General features: G+C 39.9%; 1 protein-coding gene across 5 annotated transcripts; it reads left to right on the top strand.

The window, feature by feature from the left end:
• Positions 1-121: 121 nt before the first annotated feature.
• Positions 122-27929, top strand: AK3 (adenylate kinase 3). 5 transcript variants are annotated; one of them, XM_060300903.2, is made up of 7 exons: positions 313-435; positions 1401-1494; positions 12480-12672; positions 13327-13446; positions 14630-14802; positions 15449-15567; positions 24967-27929. In XM_060300903.2, exons 2-7 carry the CDS (start codon positions 1435-1437, stop codon positions 25085-25087), a joined length of 786 nt encoding a protein of 261 aa, XP_060156886.1. In that variant the 5' UTR covers positions 313-435; positions 1401-1434; the 3' UTR covers positions 25088-27929. The 5 variants fall into 5 exon arrangements, with proteins under 5 accessions (XP_030732971.1, XP_060156886.1, XP_069901847.1 ...); XM_060300904.2 differs by lacking the exons at positions 313-435; positions 1401-1494 and adding an exon at positions 6855-7079; XM_030877111.3 differs by lacking the exons at positions 1401-1494; positions 12480-12672 and having other exon boundaries at positions 122-435.

Raw genomic sequence — 27929 nt, 5'->3', positions numbered from 1 at the left:
GGTCGCTGCTGGAGTGCCGAGGGGGCGCGGCTTGCGCGGCCGGGCGGGATCAGGCGCGGGGGATGGGGGGTGGGGGTTCCTGGGTCGCCAGGGGCGGGCGCGGCAGCCCGACGGGGCTTGGGTGGGGCTGGCCTGGAGGCTGTCGCCTCACTTCCGGGAGCGCCTGGGCGTGGAGGCCGTAGCTTTCTTGCAGCGCTGCCAGCCGGCCCCGGCCTGCGGAGCGGGTGAGCGCACAGCCAGGCCGAAGCCCCACTTCCGCGCGGCCCCGGGCTCTCTCGGCGGCCATGGGGGCGTCTGCGCGGCTAGTGCGCGCAGCTATCATGGGAGCGCCGGGCTCCGGCAAGGGCACCGTGTCCTCGCGCATCACCAAACACTTCGAGCTGAAGCACCTCTCCAGCGGGGACCTGCTCCGAGACAATATGCTTCGGGGCACAGGTGGGAGCCCGGGCGGGAGGTGTGGCTGTGCGCTGTCGTCCCGGTGGGGATTTGTGGGCGGACGGACCGGGGCTCAGGAAGTGGGTCCCAGGAATGCGGGTCCAGGGGTGCGGGCGCAGCATCTCCCAATTGCCGCCCGGGGGGTGGGGGTGGGGAAGTCCTCGAGCTGCTGAGATACTGTTCCCCGAAACCTCTGGCCTCTGTGGATAGCTTCAGGTGGTTTATTGAGGGAAGGCACTAGGAAGTTAGGACACATTCGAAGCTCAAAGATTAAAGAAAACCACATGGCTTTGAGAGGTATGTCCAGCCCCAGTCGCAGCTGCTCCTAAGGGTCCATGATCTGTGTGTGGCTTATTCTCTGCCAGCCCTTGCGCTTGGAGAACTGTTAGCGCTCTCTTTCTTTTCTTTTTTGTTTTATAAATTTATTTATTTATTTTTGGCTCTGTTGGGTCTTCGTTGCTGCGCACTGGTTTTCTCTAGTTGTGGCGAGCTGGACTACTCTTTGTTGCGGTGCTCGGGCTCCTCATTGCAGTGGCTTCTCTTGTGGAGCACCGGCTCTAGGTGAGCGAGCTTCAGTAGTTGCAGCGTGTGGGCTCAGTAGTTGTGGCGAGTGGGCTCTAGAGCGCAGGCTCAGTAGTTGTGGCGCACAGGCTTAGTTGCTCTGCGGGATGTGGGGTCTTCCCGGACCAGGGCTTGAACCCCTGTCCCCTGCATTGGCAGGTGGATTCTTAACCACAGCGCCACCAGGGAAGCCCAGCGCTTTCTTTTTTAACTTTTTGTTTGTTTGTTAAACGCTATGGAATTTTCTGGTTTTGACCTTTCCCCCATAATCTGAAGGCCAATATTATTTACCCTCCTTGCTGTCGCAAAATTGGCTTAGATCTTTAGACAGGAAAGCTGTTCTTGTGCATGGTTATCTGAAAGATTGTTTTGTTTCTCATGCCAAAAAAATTCTTGCAACTCAGCACGAAATCGAGTCAACAAACTGTACACTTTACAATGGATGGATTTTATGTAAATTATATCTTAAGAAAGCTGTTTTCCAAAAGTAACAGCAAGGTGAGTTTTTTTTTTCTCTCTCTCAAAAGTGTTAACCTTTACTTTCCAAAACAAAGTCATTTTGAAGCTCCTTTTAAAAATTAGGACTAACCCCTTGCACAAGGTAAAAAAGGATTGGAAACAGTATGGAAGTACATAATATTAAAAGTAAAACTCTCTCTCATTCCCTGCCTCAGTCTCATTCTTCAGAGGGGAGCAGTGTCTCGTGCTTGCTTTTAGAAATCTGTATTTGTGTATAAACACATACAGGGTATATGTATATCCCATGTTTTATGCAATATGTAATCCTACTAAATATGTGTTCTGCACCAGTGTGTTTTCACTATATCTAGGATATTTTTCCACACGAAAACACAGAAATCCATTTCATTATTTAACATTTGTATAGGTATCTATTTGCTGGATCTGCCATGGTTTATTTAACCGATCCCCTATTGATGGGTTATATAGGTTATTTCTAGGTGGGTTTTTTTTGTTTGTTTCAGAATACTGACATTCAAATGAAAAAATTGTTTTTAGCTTGTCTTGTGGAGTTCTTTGGTTTATCACCTAATCTGGTGAATTACTACTTTTATTTTTCTCCTAACATTGATCTTTAAAAAAATCATAAAGTATTAAACTTCAGAAGGTTAAACTGTTTGGCTCACTTCGTAGTATTCTTGATGCAACAGATTGCATTAGGTAACAATAAACAACCCCCGATACTGCACCAGCTTGGGGCAAGGTTATTCAAAGTGGGAAGGAGTAAAGAATACTTAAGCGATTCTCTGAAAAATAACTCAGCAGTGAGGCATAATTGCATGTTAGAGAACACCTTCAGTGAAGAGTTAAAGATATGTTAACTTGGGAAAACACAAAACATTGAAAAAAATTAAATTTAAAGCAAATTAAGTAAACTTTTATTTTAAATTAAGAAACAACCCTCTTTGTTTATCCTTAACATCCCATGACAAGCCCGCCATCCTCTTCCTGACTCCACAACATGAAAAGAGAGGCTAGAGGGAGGGAGGAGAGGATCACTGGGAAAGATGTGCAGCCTGTTTTAGATGCCTGCTCTTTCTGGAGTCTCTACAGGCAATTCTTTAACAAAGAAAACAGAAAATGGAGTTGAGGGAGATGTCATGAGATTGTTATTACAGATGTTCTGTATCTCAGGACTAAGAATATATTCTCAAAAAATATATGTGAATGCATTGGATATTTCCCCCAGGATCATAGCCAAAGGAGACGTGTAACCTTTTATTTAAAAAATAACTGCTTAATGTTTTTTGATACCAAGAGTAAAGTATATTTACTATAAAGGAAGGAAAACAATTCATGGGAGTATAAAAAAGAAAATTGAAGTCCTGTATAGTTCTACCACCCAGAGACAATTATAATTAACCCTTTGGTGCTTTTTCTTTTTTTTCTTTCTCCTTATTGTTTCTTTTCTTTTGTTTTTTTAAATGTATATTTATTTATGTTATTTATTATTTTTGTCTGTGTTGGGTCTTAGTTGCGGCACACCGGATCTTCGTTGAGGCATGCAGGATCTTTCGTTGCAGCACAGGCTCTTCCTTGTGGTGCGCGGACTTCTGTCTAGTTGTGGCGTGCGGGTTTTCTCTTCTCTAGTTGCGGTGCGCAGGCTCTAGGGCACGCGAGCTCAGTAGTTGTGGTGTGCAGGCTTAGTTGCCCCGTGGCATGTGGTATCTTATTTCCCTGACCGGGATTGAACTGGTATCCCCTGCATTGGAAGGCAGATTTACCATTGGACCACCAGGGAAGTCCCTCTCTTTTTTTCTCTGTTGCATTTGTATGTCTTTGCAGACTTGTTGTAGTCTAAATAATTGCTTAGATACCTTTTTTCACACTTATGTGAGCATGTTCACACATCACTAAGCAGTCTTTTAGTTTCATCAAGATTGCACAATTGTTAATTGAAACATTTTCCTATTATTATACACTTATGTGGTTAACCATTCTTTGTTATAATTAATACTGTTATGACTATCCTTGTACACGAACATTTGGCAGCATCTCTACTTATTTGCTTCAAATAAATTCCCTAGTGATGAATTTCTATAAATACAGTACCATCAGATATGCTAAGGAAGGATGGTGCCAATTTACTTTCCAACCACCATTTCATGATGATGCTGTATTATATAACCCATGGCTGTATTTTATAGCTAAAGTTTAAAATCATCCCAGCAGATGCGATAAAGACACTGGAAATATGTGGGAACCTGTTGACTGTAGCAAACCTGGAGTAACTGTAGACCACCACTGAACCCTGCAGTCAGGAAACTTGAGCCTGCCCCTTTGTCATTAGTCCAGCCCTCTCATTTAGAGATGAGGAAACCGAGTTCAGGAGAGGTTAAAGAACTTGCTCAATAATAAAATTCAGTCACTGGGAGACAAAAGTGGACACCCAGGTCTCCTTGTATGCCAATTAAATTACTCTCTCCATTATGCAACATTTCCAAAATTGAGGTTCATGAGATAATTTTAGGTAGACAAAAACATTTCTCAAAAATTTTTCTCAAAAATTAAATGCAAATAAAAAATAAAATTTTTTATTTCAAAGTGTATTTGAAAAATGATAACTAGCACACCAACCCTTTAATTTTGTGAACATTATAGCTTATTAAATTAAAAAGCTGGACTTCCCTGGTGGCCCAGTGGTTAAGAATCTGCCTGCCAATGCAGGGAACACAGGTTCGATATCGCTGGTCTGGGAAGATCCCACATGCTGTGGAGCACCTGAGCCTGTGTGCCACAATAGTGAGCTTGCACTCAAGAGCCCGCGAGCCACAACTGCTGAGCCCATGTGATTCAACTACTGAAGCCCACGTGCCTAGAGCCTGCGCTCCGCAACAAGAGAAGCCACCGCAATGAGAAGCCCATACACCGCAACAAAGAGTGGCCCCCACTTGCAGCAACTAGAGAAAGCCTGCACACAGCAATGAAAACCCAATGCAGCCAATAAATAAATAAATAATTTTTTTAAAAAATTAAAAAGCTGAGTCACCTTAAAGAAAATTATACAGTAAATAATAGTTCAGCTATGGCAGAAATTGTAAGGTTGCCATGTGATTGCCCAAAGTTTGAGAAACTGCACTGCAGCTTAGTGCTTCTCAAAGACAATCCTGGACTAGATGGCTACCCCTTTTGGATCTCATTTGTTCTCATTTGTAAGTTGGGGAAGTTGAACTCAGTAGGTAATCCTCAAAGCCTCTGTCAGCTCCCAAGTTTCTGTATGTCTAACAAAACTTCTATTATGTAGACACAGGCAGCATAGATGTGCCTAATTAGAATGATATTGACAGAGCAAATTTTTTTTGTAATGGCAAAAATTTTGATTTGTATTGAAAATAGGCAATACATTTGCATGGTTTTGAATTCCAAAAAATTTAAAAGGACATTTAGTGAAAAGATCCTTTCAGAGGTATTTCATGCACATACAACCCAGAGTTTACCTATTCTTCCCTCTGTTCTTTTTTTCTTTTTTACACAAGTGATAGTAAACTGTAAGTACAGTTTTCTACCTTTAACAATATTGCTTTCTGTGAGGATTGCTCCATTTCTTTTTTTCTAACAAGGTAAGTTAGGCCTTTCTAAAATTCCATGGCTAGAATCCAGGATAGGGACTTCCCTGGTTAAGTGGTTAAGAATCAGCCTGCCAATGCAGGGGACATGGGTTCAAGCCCTGGTCCAGGAAGATCCCACATGCCGCGGAGCAACTAAGCCTGTGTGCTGCAACTACTGAGCTTGCGCTCTAGAGCCCACGAGCCACAACTACTGAAGCCCACGAGCCTAGAGCCCATGCTCTGCAACAGGAGAAGCCACTGCAATGAGAAGCTCACACACTGCAACAAAGAGTAGCCCCTGCTCGCCACAACTAGAGAAAGTCCACGCACAGCAGCAGAGACCCAATGCAGCCAAAAATAAATAAATATTTATTTATTTATTTATTGGGGGGAAAAAAAAAGAATCCAGGATAATCCAGGCAGCTCATCTCTCTAGCTATCCATTCATTCATCCATCCATGGATTTGTCAAGCACCCAATGTGTGCTGGGTACTGGAGATACAGAGACAAATATATTTCACTGCAGGTGCTCACAGTTGGAACATGGGCAGGCCGATGGCCATAAGTCTACTCAGGCTGCCATAACAGAATAGCACAGACTGGGTGACTTAAAACAATAGAAATTTATTTTCTCATAGTTCTGGAGGCTAGAAGTCCAAGATCAAAGTGACAGCAGGATTGGTTTCTGGTGTAGCCTTTCTTCCTGGCTTGCAAATGGCCACCTTCTCACTGGGTCCTCATGTGGTCTTTCCTCTTCCTCTTCTTGTAAGGACACCAGTCATATTAAATTAAAGTTCCCCTTTATGACCTCATTTAACCTTAATTACCTCCTTAAAGGCCCCATTTCTAAATACAGCCGCATTGGGGGGTCAGGGCTTCAACATATGGATTTTAAGGGACACAATGCAGTCCATACCAACATGTAAACAGGTGGTTTCAGCAGTGTGATAAGTGCTGAAACAGAGATAAGCCTGTGACATTATGGAAGTCCAGAGGAGGAACTTTTGGTTGCCTCGGAGGTTGAGGGACACCTCATCATGAAGGACCCTTTAAGATGTATCTTGAAAGGTGAGTGAGAGCTTATCAGGCAACAGAGAGGAGAAAGAGGCGTGTGCAAAGACTAGGAGGACCCAGAGTATGTGGAGCTCCTTGCTGGGGCCATAGTTTGATGGTTGGGTAGAAATGGTGGGGAGGTAGGTGGGGGAGAGATAAGATGAGGCCAGACCCACTTGGACTTTTATACAGTTCTTGAGTTGACATTCTATCCTGAAGCACAGTGGGAAGGGGAGGAACATAGACCTGGAATGGGAATTCTTTCTAGGTGCTTCACTGAGGAGGAGTCAGATTGAGTGATGGTTGGAGGGAGGACCAGGGTCAAGGGATGTTTTGATTTTCAGTATAATTCTTGTGAAATATCCTATGCATGAAAGTATTATAATTTCTTTGATGGTTAGAAGCAGAATAAAATGAACACCCATTTACCCACCATCAGACAGAAAACCAGTACTTTTGGGGTCCCCATATGTGCCTACCCATCACATTTCCTTCCTGCCCCCCCAGAGGTAACCACTATGTTGACTCAGTCTTTATTATTTGAGAAAGTTTCTTTTTTTTTTTAAGCCCGTGATTGGGTGTAAAGCTATCATTTGACTCATTCCTGTTGTTTTCCTAGTTTTATTTCAACATGTTTTTAAAGTAAAGTTTTATGTACATTATAATATAACAATGCTAAAAGCACTTTTTTTTTTTTTTTTTTTTTTGCGGTACGCGGGCCTCACCGCCGCGGCCCCTCCCGCTGCGGAGCGCAGGCCCAGCGGCCATGGCTCACGGGCCCAGCTGCTCCAAGGCACGTGGGATCCTCCGGGACCAGGGCACGAACCCACACCCCCTGCATCGGCAGGCGGACTCCCAACCACCGCGCCACCAGGGAAGCGCTGAAAGCACTTTTGGCAGGAACTAGATTAATTCTCTGTAGCCCTTTCTCTTGGCATATATAAAAGAGAACTGTATTTACAGGTTGGTCAGGCCCTCTTTTGTACTTCATAGCTGCTCAAACAATAAGTTGTTTCCAGTTAGTTCGGATGTGAGGTGTGGTTGGTTTGAGTAGTCTTATAAGAATGACCAGATGTTAAAAGGAGATATAGAATTAAAAATGGTTTTTTTGTATTAATGTATCTGTGTTTTAGAATTTCTGATTATTATCCTTAAAATCAAAAGCTGGTTTTAACCCTTCCTATTCCCTTTTAAGCTTCCTTTTCTGTTTTTATTTGTGAATAACTTTATAGAAAATCAGTTTATTTTGAATGATTTACTTTTAAACTAGCTTTTTGTGTTTTGTAGGTGTGGAAGCTCCCGAATTTGTTAACTTTTTGAATAAAAAAGGAAATGTTTTTTTTTAATGTGGAGTCTATTTAGATACAACATTAAATTATTGGCAATCAAGGGAATAAAAATTTACTAAATGTCCAAAGAATATGCTAGACAAAAGTCCTTGCGTAATTTTAAGAGGGAGTAAAAACTTGAAATATAATAAACAAACTGCTTAGACTATGACGTAGAGAGTTGAATCATTTTTATTTTTCTTTTAAATGGAAGTATTACAGGCTTCAGATTTTGATAACTATTGTGTTTAGTGGTATAGAAAGTTGTTAGTGATATGAAAATGATTATTAGACTATGCATGGGACTATCTACTCATAAAACAAAATATTTGGAGGTTTTTATATTATCAGTTTTTTTTTTTTTTTGTGGTACGCGGGCTTCTCACTGTTGTGGCCTCTCCCGTTGCGGAGCACAGCCTCCGGATGCGCAGGCCCAGCGGCCATGGCTCATGGGCCCAGCCGCTCCGCGGCATGCGGGATCCTCCTGGACCAGGGCATGAACTCGCATCCCCTGCATTGGCAGGCGGACTCTCAACCACTGTGCCACCAGTGAAGCCCTATATTATCAGTTTTGATGATAATTATTCCTGAGTAGTGTTGGTTTTATGAGTGGCTTTTTTTGTTTTGTTTTGTTTTGCTTACCAGGTAATTTTCATCTTTAATTTTTTTTTTGGCTGTGTTGGGTCTTCGTTGCTGTGTGCGGGCTTTCTCTAGTTGTGGCGAATGGGGGCTACTCTTTGTTGCGGTGCGTGAGCTTCTCATTGCAGTGGCTTGTCCAGTTGCAGAGCATGGGCTCTAGGTGTGCGGGCTTCAGTAGTTGCAGCATGCAAGCTCAGTAGTTGTGGCATGCGGGCCCTAGAGCATGCAGGCTTCAGTAGTTGTGGTGTGTGGGCTTAGTTGCTCCACGGCATGTGGGATCCTTCCGGACCAGGGTTTGAACTTGTGTCCCTTGCATTGGCAGGCGGATTCTTAACCACTGTGCCACCAGGGAAGTCCTACTTTTTCTAAAAAAAAATCTTTATTGAGATATAATTCACATTACATAAAATTAACCCTCTTAAACTATGAATCAGTGTTTTTTTTCAATTACATTCAGAGTTGTGCAACCATCACCACAATCAATTTTAAAACATTTTTATCACCCCAAAAAGACACCCTATTCCCATTAGTAGTCACTCTCCATTTTCCCCCAATGCTCCCAGCCCTGGACAACCACTGATCTTCCTTCTGTCTCTCTAGATTTGCCTACTCTGAGCATTTCATATAAATGGTGTGATGTAATACGTGGTTTTTTGTGTCTGGCTTTTTCCACTTATCATGTTTTCAAAGTTCATACACTTTGGGACTTCCCAGGTGGTGCAGAATCCACCTGCCAATGCACACGGGTTCGAGCCCTGGTCCAGGAAGATCCCACATGCTGCGGAGCAACAAAGCCCATGTGCCACAACTACTGAGCCTGTGTGCCACAACTACTGAGCCCGCGTGCCATAACTACTTGAGCCCGCGTGCCTAGAGCCTGTGCTCCACAACAAAGAGAAGCCACAGCAATGAGAAGCCCACGCACCACAATGAAGATTAGTCCCCGCTCGCCACTACTGGAGAAAGCCCGTGCACAGCAACAAAGACTCAACGCAGCCAAAAAAAAAAAAAAAGTTCATACACTTTGCAACATGTATCAGTACTTCACTTCTTTTTATGGCTAAACAATATAATTTTGTATGGATATTCCACATTTTATTTACCCACTTGTCATTTGATGAAGATTTGGGTTGTTTTCTCTTTTTGGCTATTGTGAATAACGTTGCTGTGAACATTCACATACAAGTTTTCGTGTGAACTTACATTTTTATTTCTCTTGGAAAAATATACCTGAGTTGAATTGCTGCGTCATGTAGTAACTCTGTTTAAACCTTTGAAAAACTGCCACACTGTTTTCCAAATTGTCTATACCATTTATAATCCCACAAGCAATATATGAGGGTTTCAATTTCTCAACATTCTTGCCAACATTTGTCTTTTTTGTTGTTGTTGTTATGTCTTTTTGATTACAGCCATCCTGGTGAGTGTGAAGTGATATCTCATTGTGGTTTCCATTTGTTATTTCCCTAATGACTAATGATGTTGAGCATCTTTCCATGTGCTTATTGGCCATTCATATATCTGTTTTTTTGTATTCAGATCCTTTGCCCGTTTAAAAAAATGGATTTCCTTTTTAAATGCTGAGTCATAAGAATTCTTTAGGTAGTCTAGATAAAAGTTCCTTATTAGGTATATGATTTACAGGAATGTTCTCACATTCAGTGGATTGGATTTTCACTTTGGTGATGGTGTTCTTTGAAGCATGAAAGTTTTAAATTTTAATGAAGTCCATTTAAGAGTTTTGTAGTTTTAGCTCTTACATTTAGGTCTGTGATACACATAGTGAGTTAATTTTTTAATATGGTGTTAGGTAGAGGCCCACCTAACCTAACCTGTTCTTTTGTGTATGGATATTCTGTTTTCCCAGCACCACTTGTTGAGAAGACCATTTCTTCCCCCATTGAATTGGCTTGGTATCCTTGTTGAAAATCAATTGACCGTAAATGTGAGGGGTTATTTCTTGGCTCTCATTTCTGTTCCATGTGTTCACACAAAAACTTATATATGAATATTCATAGCAACATTATGTCTATCCTTATGCCAGTACAAACAGTCTTTTGAAATCCGAAGTGTATGTCCTCCAGCTTGGTTCTTCTTTTTCAAGATTGTTTTCAGCTATTCTGGATACCTTGCATTTCCATATGAATTTTACAGTCATTTTGTCAGTTTCTACAAAGACACCAGCTGGAATTTTGATAGTATTGCATTGAATCTGTAGATCATTTTCAAGGAGTCTTGCCATCTTAGTATTAACTTTTCTAATCCACGAATATAAACTACCTTTCCATTTAGTTAGGTCTTCTTTAATCTCTTTCAACAATGTTGTGGTTTTCAGATTACAAGTTTTGTGCTTTTTTTTTTAATTTTATTTTATTTTATTTATTTATTTATTTTTTGCGGTACGCGGGCCTCTCACTGCCGTGGCCTCTCCCGCTGTGGAGCACAGGCTCCGGACGCGCAGGCCCAGCGGCCATGGCTCACGGGCCCAGCCGCTCCGCGGCATGTGGGATCCTCCCAGACCGGGGCACGAACCCGCGTCCCCTGCATCAGCAGGCGGACTCTTAACCACTGCGCCACCAGGGAAGCCCAAGTTTTGTGCTTTTTTAAAAGAGTATTGCTAAGTTTTTTATTCTTTTTGATACAATTTTAAATGGAATTTTCTTAATTTCATTTTCATATTGTTCATTTTTGTATACTTTTGATCTTGTACCTTGAAACTTTGCTGAACTCATTTATTAGTTCTAATAGTTTTTTAGTAGATTCCTTAGGATTTTCTAAATACAAGATCATGTCACCTGGAAATAGAGATAATTTTACTTCTTCCTTTCTGGATGCCTTTTGTTCTTTTTCTGGACTCATTGCCCTGGCTACAGTCTCTGGTACAGCGTTGAAATGGCAAGAACAGATCATCTTTTCTTAAGGCTATTCTTATACTTAATATAAAATTAGGTACTTTATTAGTTAATCCCATCATCTCAATCCATTTGTTGCCATTAGTTGAGGGCTTGTCCTGAAGAGTGAGAGGGGAGGGGAGGGACCAATACTCGTTTTAGGGACTCAGCCCTGGAGAATTACGATTTTCCTCAATACTGAGTTTGAGCTCTATGTTCCCCAGAGCAGTGGTCAAAACTCTGACAACAGAGAGGTGCACACATTAAGTATGTGGACCTTTCCAAGAGGGTATTTTAGAGAGTCCTGGGCGCTCTCAGAACCCAGGGCCTCTTCCAGATGCCGTTTATAAACCCAAGCAGTACACCTGTCAAATGGCAGCCAATTTCCATGTAGTTAATGTGCTTAGTTAGAAATCTAAAGTTTCATGAATTTGACAATTTAGGATATGTTCTGAAGTCAGTATGTCAGTCCATACCAAAAATTATGAAAACAGTCATAAACTTTAAAAAAAAAATTTTATTGGATTATGGTTGCTTCACAACATTGTGTTAGTTTCTGCTATACAGCAAAGTGAATCAGTTATATGTATACATATATCTCCTCTTTTTTAGATTTCCTTCCCATTTAGGTCACCACAGAGCTCTGAGTAGAGTTCCCTGTGCTATACAGTAGGTTCTCATTAGTTATCTATTTTATACATAGTAGTGTATATATGTCAATCCCAATCTCCCAATTCATCCCACCCCCTCTCCCCCCTTGGTATCCATGAAAACAGTCATAAACTTTGACTGTTTAATCTCTGAATCCTGAGAATTTATCCATCAGAAATAACTCAGAAGCACCCCCCCAAAAAAAAGAAAAAAAAAGTGTTAAGATCTTTAAAAGCGGAAGTGGTAGGGAAAAATCAAGACTAATTTAAAAATTTAAATGTCTAACAGTATATATTGCCATGATAGAGTATTTTTTAATTTTTTTTTTTTAGAGTTCTTTTGATGACTTTTTTTTTCGCTGCGTTGGGTCTTCATTGCTGCACGTGGGCTTTCTCTAGTTGTGGCGAACACGGGCTACTCTTCGTTGCTGTGCTCATGCTTCTCATTGTGGTGGCTTCTGTTGTTGCGGAGCATGGGCTCTAGGTTGTGCAGGTTTCAGTAGTTGCGGCACGCAGGCTTCAGTAGTTGTGGCTCGCGGGCTCTAGTGTGCAGGCTCAGTAGTTGTGGCGCACGAGCTTAGTTGCTCCGCGGCATGTGGGATCTTCCCGGACCAGGGCTCGAACCCGTGTCCCTTGCATTGGCAGGCGGATCTTAACCACTGTGCCACCAGGGAAGTCCAAAAGAGTATATTTTTATCAAACATAGATACATACTGATGGAGTATTAGTTACCAAAAATGACTAAATGACTATATAAAATCACTGAAAAATATTTACAAAATGATGCTAAGTGAAAAAAGAGCACTAAACTATAAGTACACAGGTTTGTTTGTTTTTTTTTTCTTTGTTGGTAAGCGGGCCTCTCACTATTGTGGCCTCTCCCGTTGCGGAGCACAGGCTCCAGACGCGCAGGCTCAGCGGCCATGGCTCACGGGCCCAACCGCTCTGTGGCATGTGGGATCTTCCCGGACCGGAGCACGAACCCGTGTCCCCTGCATCGGCAGGCGGACTCTCAACCACTGCACCACCAGGGAAGCCCAGTACACAGGTTGTTACAGTGGCATGAAAAATTCTGAATGTGTGTAAATAGTTTGGTAAGAGATGATGAGGAAATGAAAATACTGTTGTGTAAGAATGACATACAATTATAGGTAATATATAAAAGTTGTTCATAAATTCTTTGCATGTATTTCATTAATAAAAATATAACATGATCACAGTGCTGATCTGGTCAAAAACTGAATTGTGACAGCAGCATCTCTTAGAGGATTAGAAAAATCTCTATAGTGACATGATTGCCGGCACTTAAACTGAGCCACTTAAAAATAATGACTATTTCAGTTTCTTATTTAAAAAGAAAATACTTTCAGTTAGTATATATATTTTTTACCCATAGAAAATTTAGAAAAACACAGAAAAGTGAAAATATGTTAAAAAAAAGAAAAGAGAACAATTCTGTCACAGAGATGACTACTGCTAACATATTGGTTTATAGCTTTCCATTATTTTTATGTAATAGAGATTTTGAAATAGGCGTAGATTATTTTGTAATCTCTGTTTTTATCACAAAAGTTGATGATGCACATTTTCAAATGAGTGTGTTATCCAGGGGGTGTCTTTAGGTAACCAATTTCCTAGAGGACTAGAATGGGGGAGAATAGATGCACTTGCTGACTTTTCTTTTTTCCCGCCTCTGCTATAGAAATTGGTGTGTTAGCCAAGACTTTCATTGACCAAGGGAAGCTCATCCCAGACGATGTCATGACTCGGTTGGTCCTTCATGAGCTGAAAAATCTCACCCAATATAGCTGGCTATTGGATGGTAAGTGGAATATTGAGAATATTTCAACTGCCCAAAAGGATGCGTGCAGACAGGAGAGTGAGGATTTCATGTGCTACAGACATGGATGGTGGGCAGGGGGCCTGAGTGCTGCCACTCCCCACCCTGGGGCCTTGGGGGCCAGTCATCTTCTCTGGCCTGCTTTTTTTAAATGCAAAGAGGGAAGTGGACTGCATGATTTCTAAGCTCCTTCAGATATGACTTTTTGTTCCTTCCCCGCTTTTTGAGAATATTTAGGATAAGGGAGGATCACAAAAGGAAGAAGGAAGACTGGAGAGTAACTTAAAATCAGCTGTAAACATTCCCCAGCCAGAGGTGTGGCGGGATCCTTGAGGATATGTTGATTTTTAGTTTCTAGAGAGAGGTGTTTATTATAAGGAATTCGCTTACACAGTTATGGAGGTGGACAAGTCCTAAGATCTTCAAAGCAAGTCAGGAACCTGGAGACCCAGGAGAGCCGGTGGTGTGATGGTGTAGTTCCAGTCTGAAGGCAGATGAGACCCAGGAAGAGGTGATGTTTGAGTTTGAGTTCAAAGGCAGGAAAAAGCCATGTCCCAATTGCAAGGCAGTCAGGCAGGAGGAATTCCCCTTAATCTTCTGGTGAGGCCAGCAACTTTATTCTATCCAGGCGTATCCACATTAGGGATAACAATCTGCTTTACTCGGTCAACTGATTTAAGTGTTAATCTCACCCCAAAAGACACCCTCACAGACACACCCAAAATACTGTTTGACCAAATATCTGAGCAACCTGTGGTCTGGACAAGTTGACACATAAAATTAACTATCACGGCTGCCCTACAACTACAACAAGGTTGTCATCAGCCTTCCTGGTGTTACTGCTTTTGTTCAGATTGCTCAATATTAACTAATTTTCTTCCTTCTCCCCTTTCTCCCCATGGCTCTTTCTTCCTTTGTTCTTTTTTTTTTTTTTTTTTTTTTGCGGTACGCGGGCCTCTCACTGTTGTGGCCTCTCCCGTTGTGGAGCACAGGCTCCGGACGCGCAGGCTCAGCGGCCATGGCTCACGGGCCTAGCCGCTCCACGGCATGTGGGATCTTCCTAGACCGGGGCACGTACCCGTGTCCCCTGCATCGGCAGGTGGACTCTTAACCACTGCACCACCAGGGAAGCCCCCTTTGTTCATTTTTAATTTACTTTGTAAAGGTTTTCCAAGGACACTTCCACAGGCAGAAGCCCTGGATAGAGCTTATCAGATAGACACAGTGATTAATCTGAACGTGCCCTTTGAGGTCATCAAGCAACGCCTCACTGCTCGCTGGATCCATCCAGGCAGTGGCCGTGTCTACAACATGGAATTCAACCCTCCCAAAACCATGGTGAGTATTTAGGGGGGGAACTGACTTGGCCTTACGCGTAGCCAATTGTCTCCAGTCCTCTTGCACTCACAGGTGACCTTGGATACCTTCGGATGACCAGAACTCCTGAGGGCATGTTCTCAGGTTACTTGGTGTAGTCAACTGGTCTAGTCCAGTCAGCTTGGTAGTAAATGCATCCCCAGGAGCAACGGGGGGTTGTTATTCCTTCAAAAGCATGTATTGATTTCCTACTCTGTGTCAGGGAGTGTGTTAGAAATTGGGGCAGTAGGGATTAATGACACCTTGGGTTATTTAGGGCTTGCAGTTGAGATCCCCAGTCTGTAGCTGAATCTTTTTGTATATATATGTTTTTAATGTAATATATATAATAATAATATATAACATTAATATATAATATAAAATTATCTAGAGGCTGCTTAGAAAACCTTTTGCTCTAAAGAGAAGGTGATTGACACTGTGGAAATGATCGTGGGGTCTCATGGCTCTGTGTTGCAATGACCTGGATTTGGATTTGATTCCATTTATTTAAAAACACATTTTTGTTTGCTGCTTGCATAGATGTCTGTTTAAAAATCAGTTAACTACCTATAAAAATATCCTTCAAAAATATGATATTTGATGCCAGCATCTTCTAACTCCCATTTAGGGCATTGATGATCTGACTGGGGAGCCTCTCATTCAGCGTGAGGATGATAGACCAGAGACGGTTGTCAAGAGACTGAAGGCTTACGAAGCCCAAACAGAGCCCGTCCTGGAATACTACCGGTGAGTTGGTCACTTTTCACAACTTCTCTTGTATGATGAATCACTAAATCATTTTCTGATTATCCATGCTTTATAGCCAAAATGCTAAAATACCAGAAGATCCAACTGAAATTGGCTTAAATAATAAAGGAAATGTTAAAATGTTGTATACTTTGATAAATTGTCTATCAAAACAAAAGCTTAAGCTTAAAAGAAAGTTTTTTGCTTTCATTTGCTTTCATTGTAATAGCTGTGGAAATCAATAAAATAGACTCTTAGCAAAAAAATAAATAAAATAAAAAAAAATAAAGGAAACGTATTTGCTTGTGTAACAGAGAAGTCCAGAAGGTAGTTTGGGCTTCATTTGCCCCTAGGTTTGATCAGAATTTTGCTCTTCTCTCTGTTTTGTATTGGCTCTGTCTTTAGGCTTCCTGCATAGTTATACATGGTTGCCAGGAACAGCCACAGCATTCTCTTTATGAAAGGCTGAGGGGTCGCCTTCCCCCCAGTGAACAAAAGCCTTAGATTGAACCAACTTGAACAGCCACTGTGGTCAGGGAATGCTTTGTATTCTAGGCCTAGGTTACTGCCCATTCCTGAACCAGTCACTGGGATGGGAGAGATTACACTCATTGGTCCACACCCAGAGCAGGGAGTGGGTCAGTCTCACCCAAACTCTGTTATCTAGTGGAGGGAGGGCTGGAATGAATGCCGGGGAGGCAAACCTAATGGTGCCCACTCCCTGTGACAATAGAGGACACTACAGCACAGAAGACTCTCAAAGGACATAATCCTCAGATCATTTATTTGCCAAACAGTCTTTAGAAGTTTATATTCAAACAGAGTTTTGTTAACTCTTAAGGGAAGTCATATCCCACCACAAATATGGGAACTCTACTGAATTAATAATTGACTCAGGCTAAGAAATAATTCCGTTTCTTTACTCAGCCTTCCCCTCTCCTAACAGAGGATTGATTACATTCACTTTCCTTTCATTCATTCACTTACTGAAAAATGACTCAGCATTAGGACATGACAGTGCTGTGGTTAGAGCACAGACTCTGGAGCCAGAGTGCCTAAGTTCAAATCCCAGCTCACCATTTATTAACTTGACCTTAACCTCTTGTTTAACCTCTGTTTTCTCCACTGTAAAAGGGGGATGAGACTAAAGGGTTGAAAGATGGAGTTAATATGTGTAACTCTTAGAATTGTGTCTGACACACATTAAGCACTATATGATTATTAGCTATTATTATTGTTGTTGTAATGGGGTAACTATGCAGTGAATTCTGAAGCAGTAGTCTCCAAATTATTTTAATAGTTATTTCTGGAGGGTGAAATTACAAGGGAGTAGCTGTTACTATAATTTTGTGATTGATTATATAAAGAGCCTGGCTCTGCAGATTACCAGCTGTGTGGCCCTGGGCAAGGTGTTTCAACTTCTGTGCCACAAATTCTTCATTTGTAAAATCAGAGCAGTATTAAATAGTACCCACTTTATAGGGTTGTTAAGGGAGTGAAGTGAGAGAGCCCCTGTAAAGACTTACAGCAGTCCTGGCACTGTTAAATCACTCAGTGGTAATGATTATAATTTACTCGGTTGACACTGTGCTAGCTAGGCCCCTGGTCCACACAGATAATTAGACCCAGTCCCTGCCAGCCCCAAAGAAACTCACCTTCTTTATGAGGCAAAGTGCTGGGTAAACAATATTCATCATACAATGTGATACGTGCTATGTGAATCAGAGACCTAATTCACCCTAGCTTAAGCAAAAGGGAAATTTATTGGTCATGTAACTAAAGGGTCCAAAGGTAGATAGTTTGGGTCCAGGTGTTCAAACAGTGTCATCAGGCCTTAGTCACTCCACTTCCTTATGTTGGCTTCAATCTCAGGTGGGCTCTCCCTGTGTGAGCCCCTCAACATTCCAGCTTACCTCCTACCAGTTTACCCCAGCAGAAAAGAGAGCCTCTTTGCCTGCAAAAGTCCTGGAGTTAGCACTAACTAGCTCTGATCATGTCCATACTTGAGTCTGGGAAGTAGGGACAGTACCATCTGAATCTCACAGACTGAGTTTGGTGAAAAGGCTGTTTCCCTAAAAGGCATTTGTTATTCGTTCAAAAGTAACCAGAAGAAGGGAGAACACATTGTTGCTGAGCAGATAACAACACTGTGAGGCTATTAACAGAGGTAATAACAGAATGCAGTGGAAATACAGTGGCTGTAGGGATTAGTTCTGTAAAATGTGGGAAGGGAATTTGGGGAAGACCGTAGAGATGAAGTGTATGGCCCGGGTCCCTATCTTAGGAGGTAACCTAGTCTTTCTCGGCTTCTGGCTTTTGCTACCTCTTGCCACCAATCAAAGCATTTCCGTCTAAGCTCCTGCACATAAAACTAGGACTAGACTTAACCAACAATTAAAAGTGGTATTTGCAGCAGCCTTAGAGTCTGCATTGTTATTTTAAAATACTGACAGTTGTATTGTTGCTCTTAAAACTTCTCAGCTGTGGGACATCTGATAGTGTAATTAAGTCTGCGTTTACAAGCTTTTACTTTTTAGAGGAACAATAGCTGAAGCTGGCTCCATTTTATTACGTAGAAATTAAGGTGACACATATTCGTCCAAGGTACACAGCTTTAGGACTGAATAGGTGCCTATAGTTGTTCCTTCAGTAATTAACCCACTTCTGACATTGGCTTGACTTTAAGGTGGCTCTTCAAGAGGCTTACAACAGTGAAGAAGCTTGTTCTCTTGAAAGTTTTACAAGATGTCTGTGAATTTAGAAGCAGGAGGGCTTTAGCAGATGTTTCTTACCAAGAAAATAGTGGGAATTATTTAACTTAGTCTTAACTGGCAAATCTTATGAGGTATCCAGAAAGGAATGCTTTTGTTCCCAGTGAAACATCTTAAAATCTAGTGAAGGGCTTCCCTGGTGGCACGGTGGTTGGGAGTCCGCCTGCCAATGCGGGGGGCGCGGGTTCGTGCCCTGGTCCGGGAGGATCCCACGTGCCGCGGAGTGGCTGGGCCTGTGAGCCATGGCCGCTGGGCCTGCGCGTCCAGGGCCTGTGCTCCACAGCGGGAGAGGCCGCAGCGGTGAGAGGCCCGCGTACCGCCAAAAAAAAGAAAAAAAAAAAAATCTAGTGAAAAGGTTGCAGAAGTATGACAGATCCTGTTTTTAGAAAGTAATAAACCAGAGTTCTTCATTTGCTCTTCTGCAGCCTTTAAGCCAGTGTGTATATGAGTATCTGGAGGAGGACAGTAAATAAGAGGAATGCCAGAATCTCTGGCAGGAATCTGTTTTGAAAAGCAGCCCCTGGATTCTGATACTTCTCACCACTGAACCCTCAGGAAACTGGAGTGAATAGACTTTGGATGCTGGCATGGTAACAAGCCAGAGAAATCTGCCTGGGGAGAAATGGAGAAACCCAATAGGAAACAATAAAAACAACGTTTTAAAATTCCCTTTTCCCTAAAATGCAGAAGGAGAGCATAGAGAAAAAATAAACCAAGTGAAAGAAGGAAGGATAATCAAGTATTAGAAAGCTGTCATGCAAAGGGGTAAGAAGACAGAGAAAGCCAAGGATGTTCTGGTGTTTGGCAGGACCTGTGTTTGGAAACCTACTACCATTTTGGTGATTTGGGTTATTGCTTTACATCCCTAACACATAGTTTTATCAGTAAAATAAGGAAACTTGAGCTTTAAAGAGGATTAAGTGAATTATTAGCACTTAGCACATGCTCAAAAAATGATAGGTGCATCTTAAAAGTGACCGTTTGTGTTAGCCAGAGCGCACAACTGAAACCAAAATCTAGGTTTTCCAACACCCAGCCAAGTGCCTTTCTCTTTTGATCACACAGACCTATACTTACTGACACCCTTAAATCTACACTATCATCTTTTAAGAATCATTTTGAAAAGCTCATTAGGAAAACTCAGACCTGTGGGGGTTTTTTCTTTCATTTTTTAAAAAGTGAAGTATAATTGACTTACAATATTATATTAGTTTCAGATGTACAACATAGTGCTTCAATATTTTTTTATTAGAAAATGATCACAATAAGTCTAGTTACTGTCACCATACAGTTATTTCAATATTATTGACTATATTCCCTATGATGTATATCACATCCCCATGACATTTATTTTATAACCAGAAGTTTCTACCTCTTAATATCCCACACCTATTTCCCTTATTCCCCTGTATCCCTCCCCTCTGGCAACCAGCAATTTATTTTCTGTATGTGGGTCTGTTTTTCTTTTGTTACGTTTGTTCATTTGTTTTGTTTTTTAGATTCTACAAGTGAAATCATACAGTATTTATATTTCTCTGACTTACTTCACTTAGCTTAATACCCTCTAGGTGCATCTATGTTTTTGCAAATGGCAAGATTTCATTCTTTTTTATGGCTGAATAATATTCCATTTTATATACATACTACATCTTCTTTATGCATTCTCCCGACACTTAGGTTGTTTCCATATCTTAGGTATTATAAATAATGCTACAATGAACATGGAGGTGCATATAGCTTTTTGAGTTAGTGTTTTTGTTTTCTTTGGATAAATGCCCAAAAGTAGAATTGCTGGATCATATTGTAGTTCTATTTTTAATTTTCTGAGGAACCTCCATACTGTTTTTCACAGTGGCTGAGCCAATTTCCATTTCCATCAACAGTGCATGATGGTTCCCTTTTATCCACATCCTCACCAACACTTGTTATTTGTTGTTTTTTTGATAAAAGCCATTTTGATAGGTGCGAGATGATATCTCATTTTGCTTTTGATTTGCATTTCCCTGATGATTAGTGATGATGAACATCTTTTCATGTGTCTGTTGGCCATCTGTATGTCTTCTTTGGAAAAATGTTCAGGTCCTCTGCCCATTTTTTTAATCAGATTGTTTATTTTTTTGATGTTGAGTTGTGTAAGTTCTTTGTATATTTTGGAATTAACCCCTTATCAGATAAATTATTTCCAAATATCTTCTCCCATTCAGTAGGCTGCCTTTTCGTTTTGTCGATAGTTTCCTTGGCTGTGCAAACCCTTTTTAGTTTGATGTAGCCCCATTTGTTTATTTTTGCTTTTGCTTCCCTTGCCTGAGGAGACAGATCCAAAAAAATATATTGCTAAAACTGATTTCAAAGAGCATACTCCCTCTGTTTTCTTCTAGGAGTTTTATGGCTTCAGGTCTTACATTTAAGTCTTTAATCCTTCTTGATTTTGTGTAAATGGTGTGAGAGAGTAATCCAGTTTGATTCTTTTCCATGTAGCTGTCCAGCTTTTCCAACACCATTTACTGAAGAGGCTGCCTTCTCCCCATAGTATATTCTTGCCTGCTTTGTCATAGATTAATTGACCATACAAGTGCAGGTTTATTTCTGGGCTGTTTATTCAGTTCAATTGATTTATATATATGGTTTTGTGCTAGTATCATACTGTTTTGATTACTGTATCTTTGTATTATAGTCTGAAGTCAGGGAGCATGATGCCTCCAGCTCTGTTCTTCCTCAAGATTGTTTCAGCTATTCAGGGTCTTTTGTGTAACCATGCAAATTTTAGAACTATTTGTTCTAGTGCTATGAAAAATGACGTTGGTATTTTGATAGGGATTACACTGAATCTGTATATTGCCTTGTGTAGTATGGTCATTTTAACAATATTGTTCCAATCCATGAACATGGTATATTTTTCTATTTTTTGGGGTCTTCTTCAGTGCCTTATAGTTTTCTGAGTACAGATCTTTTACCTCCTTGGTTAGATTTATTCCCAGGGTTTTTTGTTTTTGTTTTAATGCAATTGTTAGTGGGATTTTCTTAATTTCTCTGATAGTTTATCAGTGTATAAAAATGCAGCAGAATTCTATAAAAAGAGGGAGAGGACTCAAATCAATAAAATTAGAAATGAAAAAGGAGAAGTTACAACAGACACCGCAGAAATACAGAGCATCATAAGAGACTATTACAAGCAACTCGATGCCAATAAAATGGACAACCTGGAAGAAATGGACAAATTCTTAGAAAGGTATAACTTTTCAAGACTGAACCAGGAAGAAATAGAAAATATGAACAGACCAATCACAAGTAATGAAATTGAAACTGTGATTAAAAATCTTCCAACAAACAAAAGTCCAGGACCAGATGGCTTCACAGGTGAATTCTATCAAACATTTAGAGAAGAGCTAACACCCATCCTTCTCAAACTCTTCCAAAAAATTGCAGAGGAAGGAACACTCCCAAACTCATTCTATGAGGCCACCATCACCCTGATACCAATATCAGACAAAGATACTATAAAAATAGCAAGTTACAGACCAATATCACTGATGAATATAGATGCAAAAATCCTCAACAAAATACTAGCAAACAGAATCCAACAACACATGAAAAGGATCGTACACCATGATCAAGTGGGATTTATCCCAGGGATGCAAGGATTCTTCAATGTACACAAATCAATCAGTGTGATACACCATATTAACAAATTGAAGAATAAAAACCATATGATCATCTCAATAGATGCAGAAAGAGCTTTTGACAAAATTCAACACTCATTTATGATAAAAACTCTCCAGAAAGTGGGAATAGAGGAAACCTACCTCAACATAATAAAGGCCATATATGACAAACCTGCAGCAAACATCATTCTCAATGGTGAAAAACTGGAAGCATTTCCACTAAGATCAGGAACAAGCCAAGGATGTCCACTCTCACCACTATTATTCAACATAGTTTTGGAAGTCCTAGCCACGGCAATCAGAGAAGAAAAAGAAATAAAAGGAATACAAATTGGAAAAGAAGAAGTAGAACTATCACTGTTTGCAGATGACATGATACTATACATAGAGAATCCTAAAGATGCCACCAGAAAACTACCAGAGCTAATCAATGAATCTGGTAAAGTTGCAGGATACAAAATTATTGCACAGAAATATCTTGCATTCCTATACACTAACAACAAAAGATCAGAAAGAGAAATTAAGGAAACAGTCCCATTCACCACTGCAACAAAAAGAATAAAATACCTAGGAATAAACCTACCTAAGGAGGTAAAAGACCTGTACTCAGAAAACGATAAGACACTGATGAAAGAAATCAAAGATGACACAAACAGATGGAGAGATATACCATGTTCTTGGATTGGAAGAATCAATATTGTGAAAATGACCATACTACCCAAAGCAATCTACAGATTCAATGCAATCCCTATCAAATTACCAGTGGCATTTTTTACAGAACTAGAACAAAAAAATCTTAAAATTTGTATGGAGACACAAAAGATCCTGAATAGCCAAAGCAGTCTTGAGGTAAAAAAACAGAGCTGGAGGAATCAGAGTCCCTGACTTCAGACTATCTACAAAGCGACAGTAATCAAGACAATATGGTACTGGCACAAAAACAGAAATATAGATCAATGGAAGAGGATAGAAAGCCCAGAGAAAAACCCACGCACCTATGGTCAACTAATGTATGACAGAGGAGGCAAAGATATACAATGGAGAAAAGACAGTCTCTTCAGTAATTGGTGCTGGGAAAACTGGACAGCTACATATAAAAGAATGAAATTAGAACACTCCCTAACACCATACACAAAAATAAACTCAAAATGGATTAGGGACCTAAATGTAAGACCGGACACTATAAAACTCTTAGAGGAAAACATAGGAAGAACACTCTTTGACATAAATCACAGCAAGATCTTTTTTTAATTCACCTCCGAAAGTAATGGAAATAAAAACAAAAATAAACAAATGGGACCTAATGAAACTTAAAAGCTTTTGCAAAGCAAAGGAAACTACAAACAAGACAAAAAGACAACCCTCAGAATGGGAGAAAATATTTGCAAACAAATCAATGGACAAAGGATTAATCTCCAAAATATATAAACAGCTCATGCAGCTCAATATTAAAAAAAACAAACAACCCAATCAAAAAATGGGCAGAGACCTAAATAGACATTTCTCCAAAGAAGAGATACAGATAGCCAAGAAGCACATGAAAAGCTGCTCAACATCACTAATTATTAGAGACATGCAAATCTAAACTACAGTGAGGTATCACCTCACACCAGTTAGAATGGGCATCATCAGAAAATTTACAAACAACTAATGCTGGAGAGGGTGTGGAGAAAAGGGAACCCTCTTGCACTGTTGGTAGGAATGTAAATTGATACAGCCACTATGGAGAACAGTATGGAGGTTCTTTAAAAAACTAAAAACAGAATTACCATATGACCCAGCAATCCCACTACTGGGCATATACCCAGAGAAAACCATAATTCAAAAGACACATGCACCCCAATGTTCATTGTAGCACTGTTTACAATAGCCAGGTCATAGAAGCAACCTCAATGCTCATCGACAGACGAATGGATAAAGAAGATGTGATACATATATACAATGGAATATTACTTAGCCATAAAAAGGAATGAAATTGGGTCATTTGTAGAGACATGGATGGATCTAGAGACTGTCATACAGAGTGAAGTAAGTCAGAAAGAGAAAAACAAATATCGTATATTAATGCATATATATGGAACCTAGAAAAATGGTACAGATGAACCAGTTTGCAGGGCAGAAATAGAGACACAGATGTAGAGAACAAACGTATGGACACCAAGGGGGGAAAGTGGTGGGGGTGGGGGTGGGATGAATTGGGAGATTGGGATTGACATGTATACACTAATACATATAAAATAGATAACTAATAACCTGCTGTATAAAAGAATAAAGTAAAATTTAAATATTAAAAAAATGCAACAATTCTATATATTAATTTTGTATCCTACAACTTTACTGAATTCATTTATTAGCTCTAACAGTTTTTTGGTGGTATCTTTAGGATTTTCTATATATAGAATCACGTCATCTGCAAAATGAGTTTTAGTTCTTTCCAATTTGGATTCCTTCCCCCCCCCCCCACCCTTGTCTGATTGCTGTGGCTAGGACTTCCAATACTATGTTAAATAAAAACGGTGAGAGTGGGCATCCTTGTTTTGTTTCTGATCTTAGAGGAAATGCTTTCAGCTTTTCACCATTGAGTATGATGTTGGCTGTAGGTTTGTCATATATGGCCTTAATTACATTGAGGTATGTTCCCTCCATACCCATTTTGTTGAGAGTTTTTATCATAAATGGGTGTTTAATTTTGTCCAAAGCTATTCTGTATCTATTGAGACAATCGTATGATTTTTATTCTTCAATTTGTTAATGTGGTGTATCACGTTGATTTGTAGGTATTGAACCAGACTTGCATCCCTGGGATAAATCCCACTTCATCATGGCATATGATCCTTACTGTTGAATTTGGTTTGTTAATACTTTGTTGAGGATTTTTGCATCTGTGTTCATCAGTGATATTGGCCCGTGATTTTGTTTTTTTATGCCTCAGACCTGTCTTTTTTTTGTTTGTTTTTCATCCTTAGGAAAAAAGGGGTGTTGGAAACATTCTCCGGAACAGAAACCAACAAGATCTGGCCATGTGTATATGCTTTCCTACAAACAAAAGTTCCACAAATAAACCAGAATGCATCAGTTACTCCTTGAGGAAAAGTGCATATAACTAGTAAGATGAGAAGCTCCTTGTCTGTGCATTTAGAAGTTCATTGTCCTAAGACTCTGGCATGTATAAATTCTTTGAAAATTGTGTTTTATTTCTTTTGATTTTATTCTGGAAATTAAGGATGTGCCAAATGAGTCAGACGTGAAGATTCATCTTTTGAAATGTCTATTGTGTTTTATCCAGTTATCTTCTATGGATGCACAATTAAAAAACATCAGAGATGTCTCAACTTTTGAAAATTACTGAGCAAAATTAAAAGAGCAGTTGGTAATAATCTAAGTTTTGTTCAGAAGAGGAGTGGTTGATAAAGTTTCCTTATTTTTCTTGAAAAGTAAAAAAAAAAAATTCCATGTCACTTGTGCAAAGTGTCTTATCAGAGGCTTTTGTGTAGACTGATGCTAAAAAAGAGATCTCTAGCACTGTGGTACAGTTTTGTGGGACACTGTGTCTACAGAATTCCAGAAAAAAAGCAACGGGATTTACAGATTAGTTGCAGAATGCAAATTCACTGCTGCCTTTTATTGACCTAAAACAAACAGACTGCCAGATATTTCTCCAGCAACATCGAGGTCAGCAGATAATTGCATTTTGGGGTCTGCAACCATGGTGAGCCATGTGCAAGTCCTCCTCACAGCAAGGGAAGGAGAATGCTTTTATAGAGGGAAAAGGAAGCTGGGAGGGCTATAGTAAACAGAGTCCGTGGCTTTTCATTGGCTGAGTCCTTGCCAGGAAAGGAGAGTCTGTCTTCTTCTGTTGGGCTCTACTATCTTCACAAGTCATGAGAGCTCCCCCTTCTGGTCTCCTGACTCTAATTGAGGTGTCTATTATTTTTTTATACTTTACACTAGCAAACTTATAGTAGCCATATATGCTATATTTTGTTGTTAAACATACTTTCAGTTTACTCCAGATTTTCGATTTGCTATAAAAGTATCAATTAGCATATAGGAAAATATATTTTTCTATGACTTATTTTCTTTTGAAAATAGTTGTGTACTGAGGGATATGATTTGTTAGAAATTGACAGCATAAGTTCTTGCAAAAGCACCAAAGTTGAATTTTCAATAGAATATGTAATTAAACTCTTATGTTTTCAGGTGTTACTCAGGTTAAGAAATGTGTATTTAGGATCTACTTGCCAGTTTCTCTTTTTGATCCAAATGTATGATCTGCCTTGATGAGTAACAAAGAGAAAGAAAGAAAAGAGACAGACGGAAAGAAAGAAGCATAAGAGAAAACCCATGGCACTACGTAAAAGAAGCATACTTTTTCATTAGGAAATCAATCATGTTTGCCTGGGGAAAATTCCCTTGATATAAATAACAATCATGATTAGTAAAGGTGTAGCAATTAAAAGGATTTACATGACATGTTAAAAAAAAAAACAGGAAACTGATTGATTTTGCTTGGAAGAGTTCTTTATTCCTAATCAAGGAAGTTGACAGCTACTAGTGTTAACTGCTATCCTACCTTAATGGGGAAGAATTCTGCCGGTGAATGTAATCTGAGCAGCCATTTTAAAACAAAAAATGATTTGATTCCTTAGTGGGGCAACGGGATGCGTGCTTACACGGTGGCCTCTTAGGAAGAGCAGGGCAATGAGAGGTGAAGGAGAAATCCGACAATATCTTCAATCTCTTACTTGGTGCTAGATGAAATGAAACAAGTCATCGTATAAACAATTATTAACTGCCTTTGAAAATTTGGCCCGTTTTATGCTAGTCACTGCAAATACAAATGCCAGCAAGCGATTCTTACATATCTTGTGGGGGAAAAAAACTTACTTTTCTTAGATTTTTAAAAATTCAATATTGATCTTTCAAAAGTGTACCAAGGCTTTAAAGTATTATGGTAAACATTTCATCCTTCACGAAACTTCCTTTAATGCCTTATTTGAATGTTAATATTATGTGCATTCTAAAAATGTTGGGAACTACTAAACTTATGAATTATCAAACATACATTAATATCAGTGTATTAGAATTAAATGAAAGTTTAGAACTGTGGATATTACATTGTCTTTGGTAATTCACAGGGCCCACTCTATCTCACCTTCCCTTCTGCTGCCCTGATGTCTCATTTGCTTCTGAATTAGTGTCTGCTTTCTAAATAATAATTGTCTTAAAACAGTACTATTTTAGATACATAGGCTGGTTTCATTTTACACTTTATCTCCTGCCATAATACTGCAGCCATACTGGCCTTCTTGACACCTTCAGGAGATTTAGAAATCAAAAAGAGGGATAGAAGAACATAGCTATGAAAATTAAGACCCTTCTTCCTGTGATCATTCCCTCCCCACTCCCAAAACAACCCAAAGTTTTGCACATACATCCATTACTTTGGGAGACGCCCACACTATTAAAAAAAGAATTTGTTTTCTGCTATAATAACTATCATTATGATTTATGTGTCACATGAAAATATGTCTGGAGTTGAATGCCATTGCCAGAAGCTATTATGCCTTAGTTAAAACTAATAAGACTTCAACCCATTACCTTATTTTCTAGAGTACCACAAGTTATTTTGGTACACATTTCATAAGCAGAATGTGCTGTGGGAAATGCAAAGTGGCGGTTAGTACCATCCAGAAATCTTATTTAATTCCATTTGAAATAGTTCAGATTTCTAAACCCTACCCCACAGCTGCTTCCCCTCCAGCTATTTACAATGGTATTTGAGCAAAATATTTTGGACATTCATACTTTGTGACAAAACTTACCTATGTAAGGTAAGTTAATAAATCATGGTAATTACAGACCTCAGATTATATTAAATTTCTGTAATACTGTAACCAACAACAATAAATTTGTATTTTAAAACATG

This window comes from Globicephala melas, chromosome 6 (genome assembly GCF_963455315.2).
Source record: "Globicephala melas chromosome 6, mGloMel1.2, whole genome shotgun sequence".
Classification (NCBI taxonomy): Eukaryota; Metazoa; Chordata; class Mammalia; order Artiodactyla; family Delphinidae; genus Globicephala; species Globicephala melas.
The sequence above is the reverse complement of the archived record's forward strand: the minus strand, read 5'-3'. Positions and strand labels throughout refer to the sequence as shown.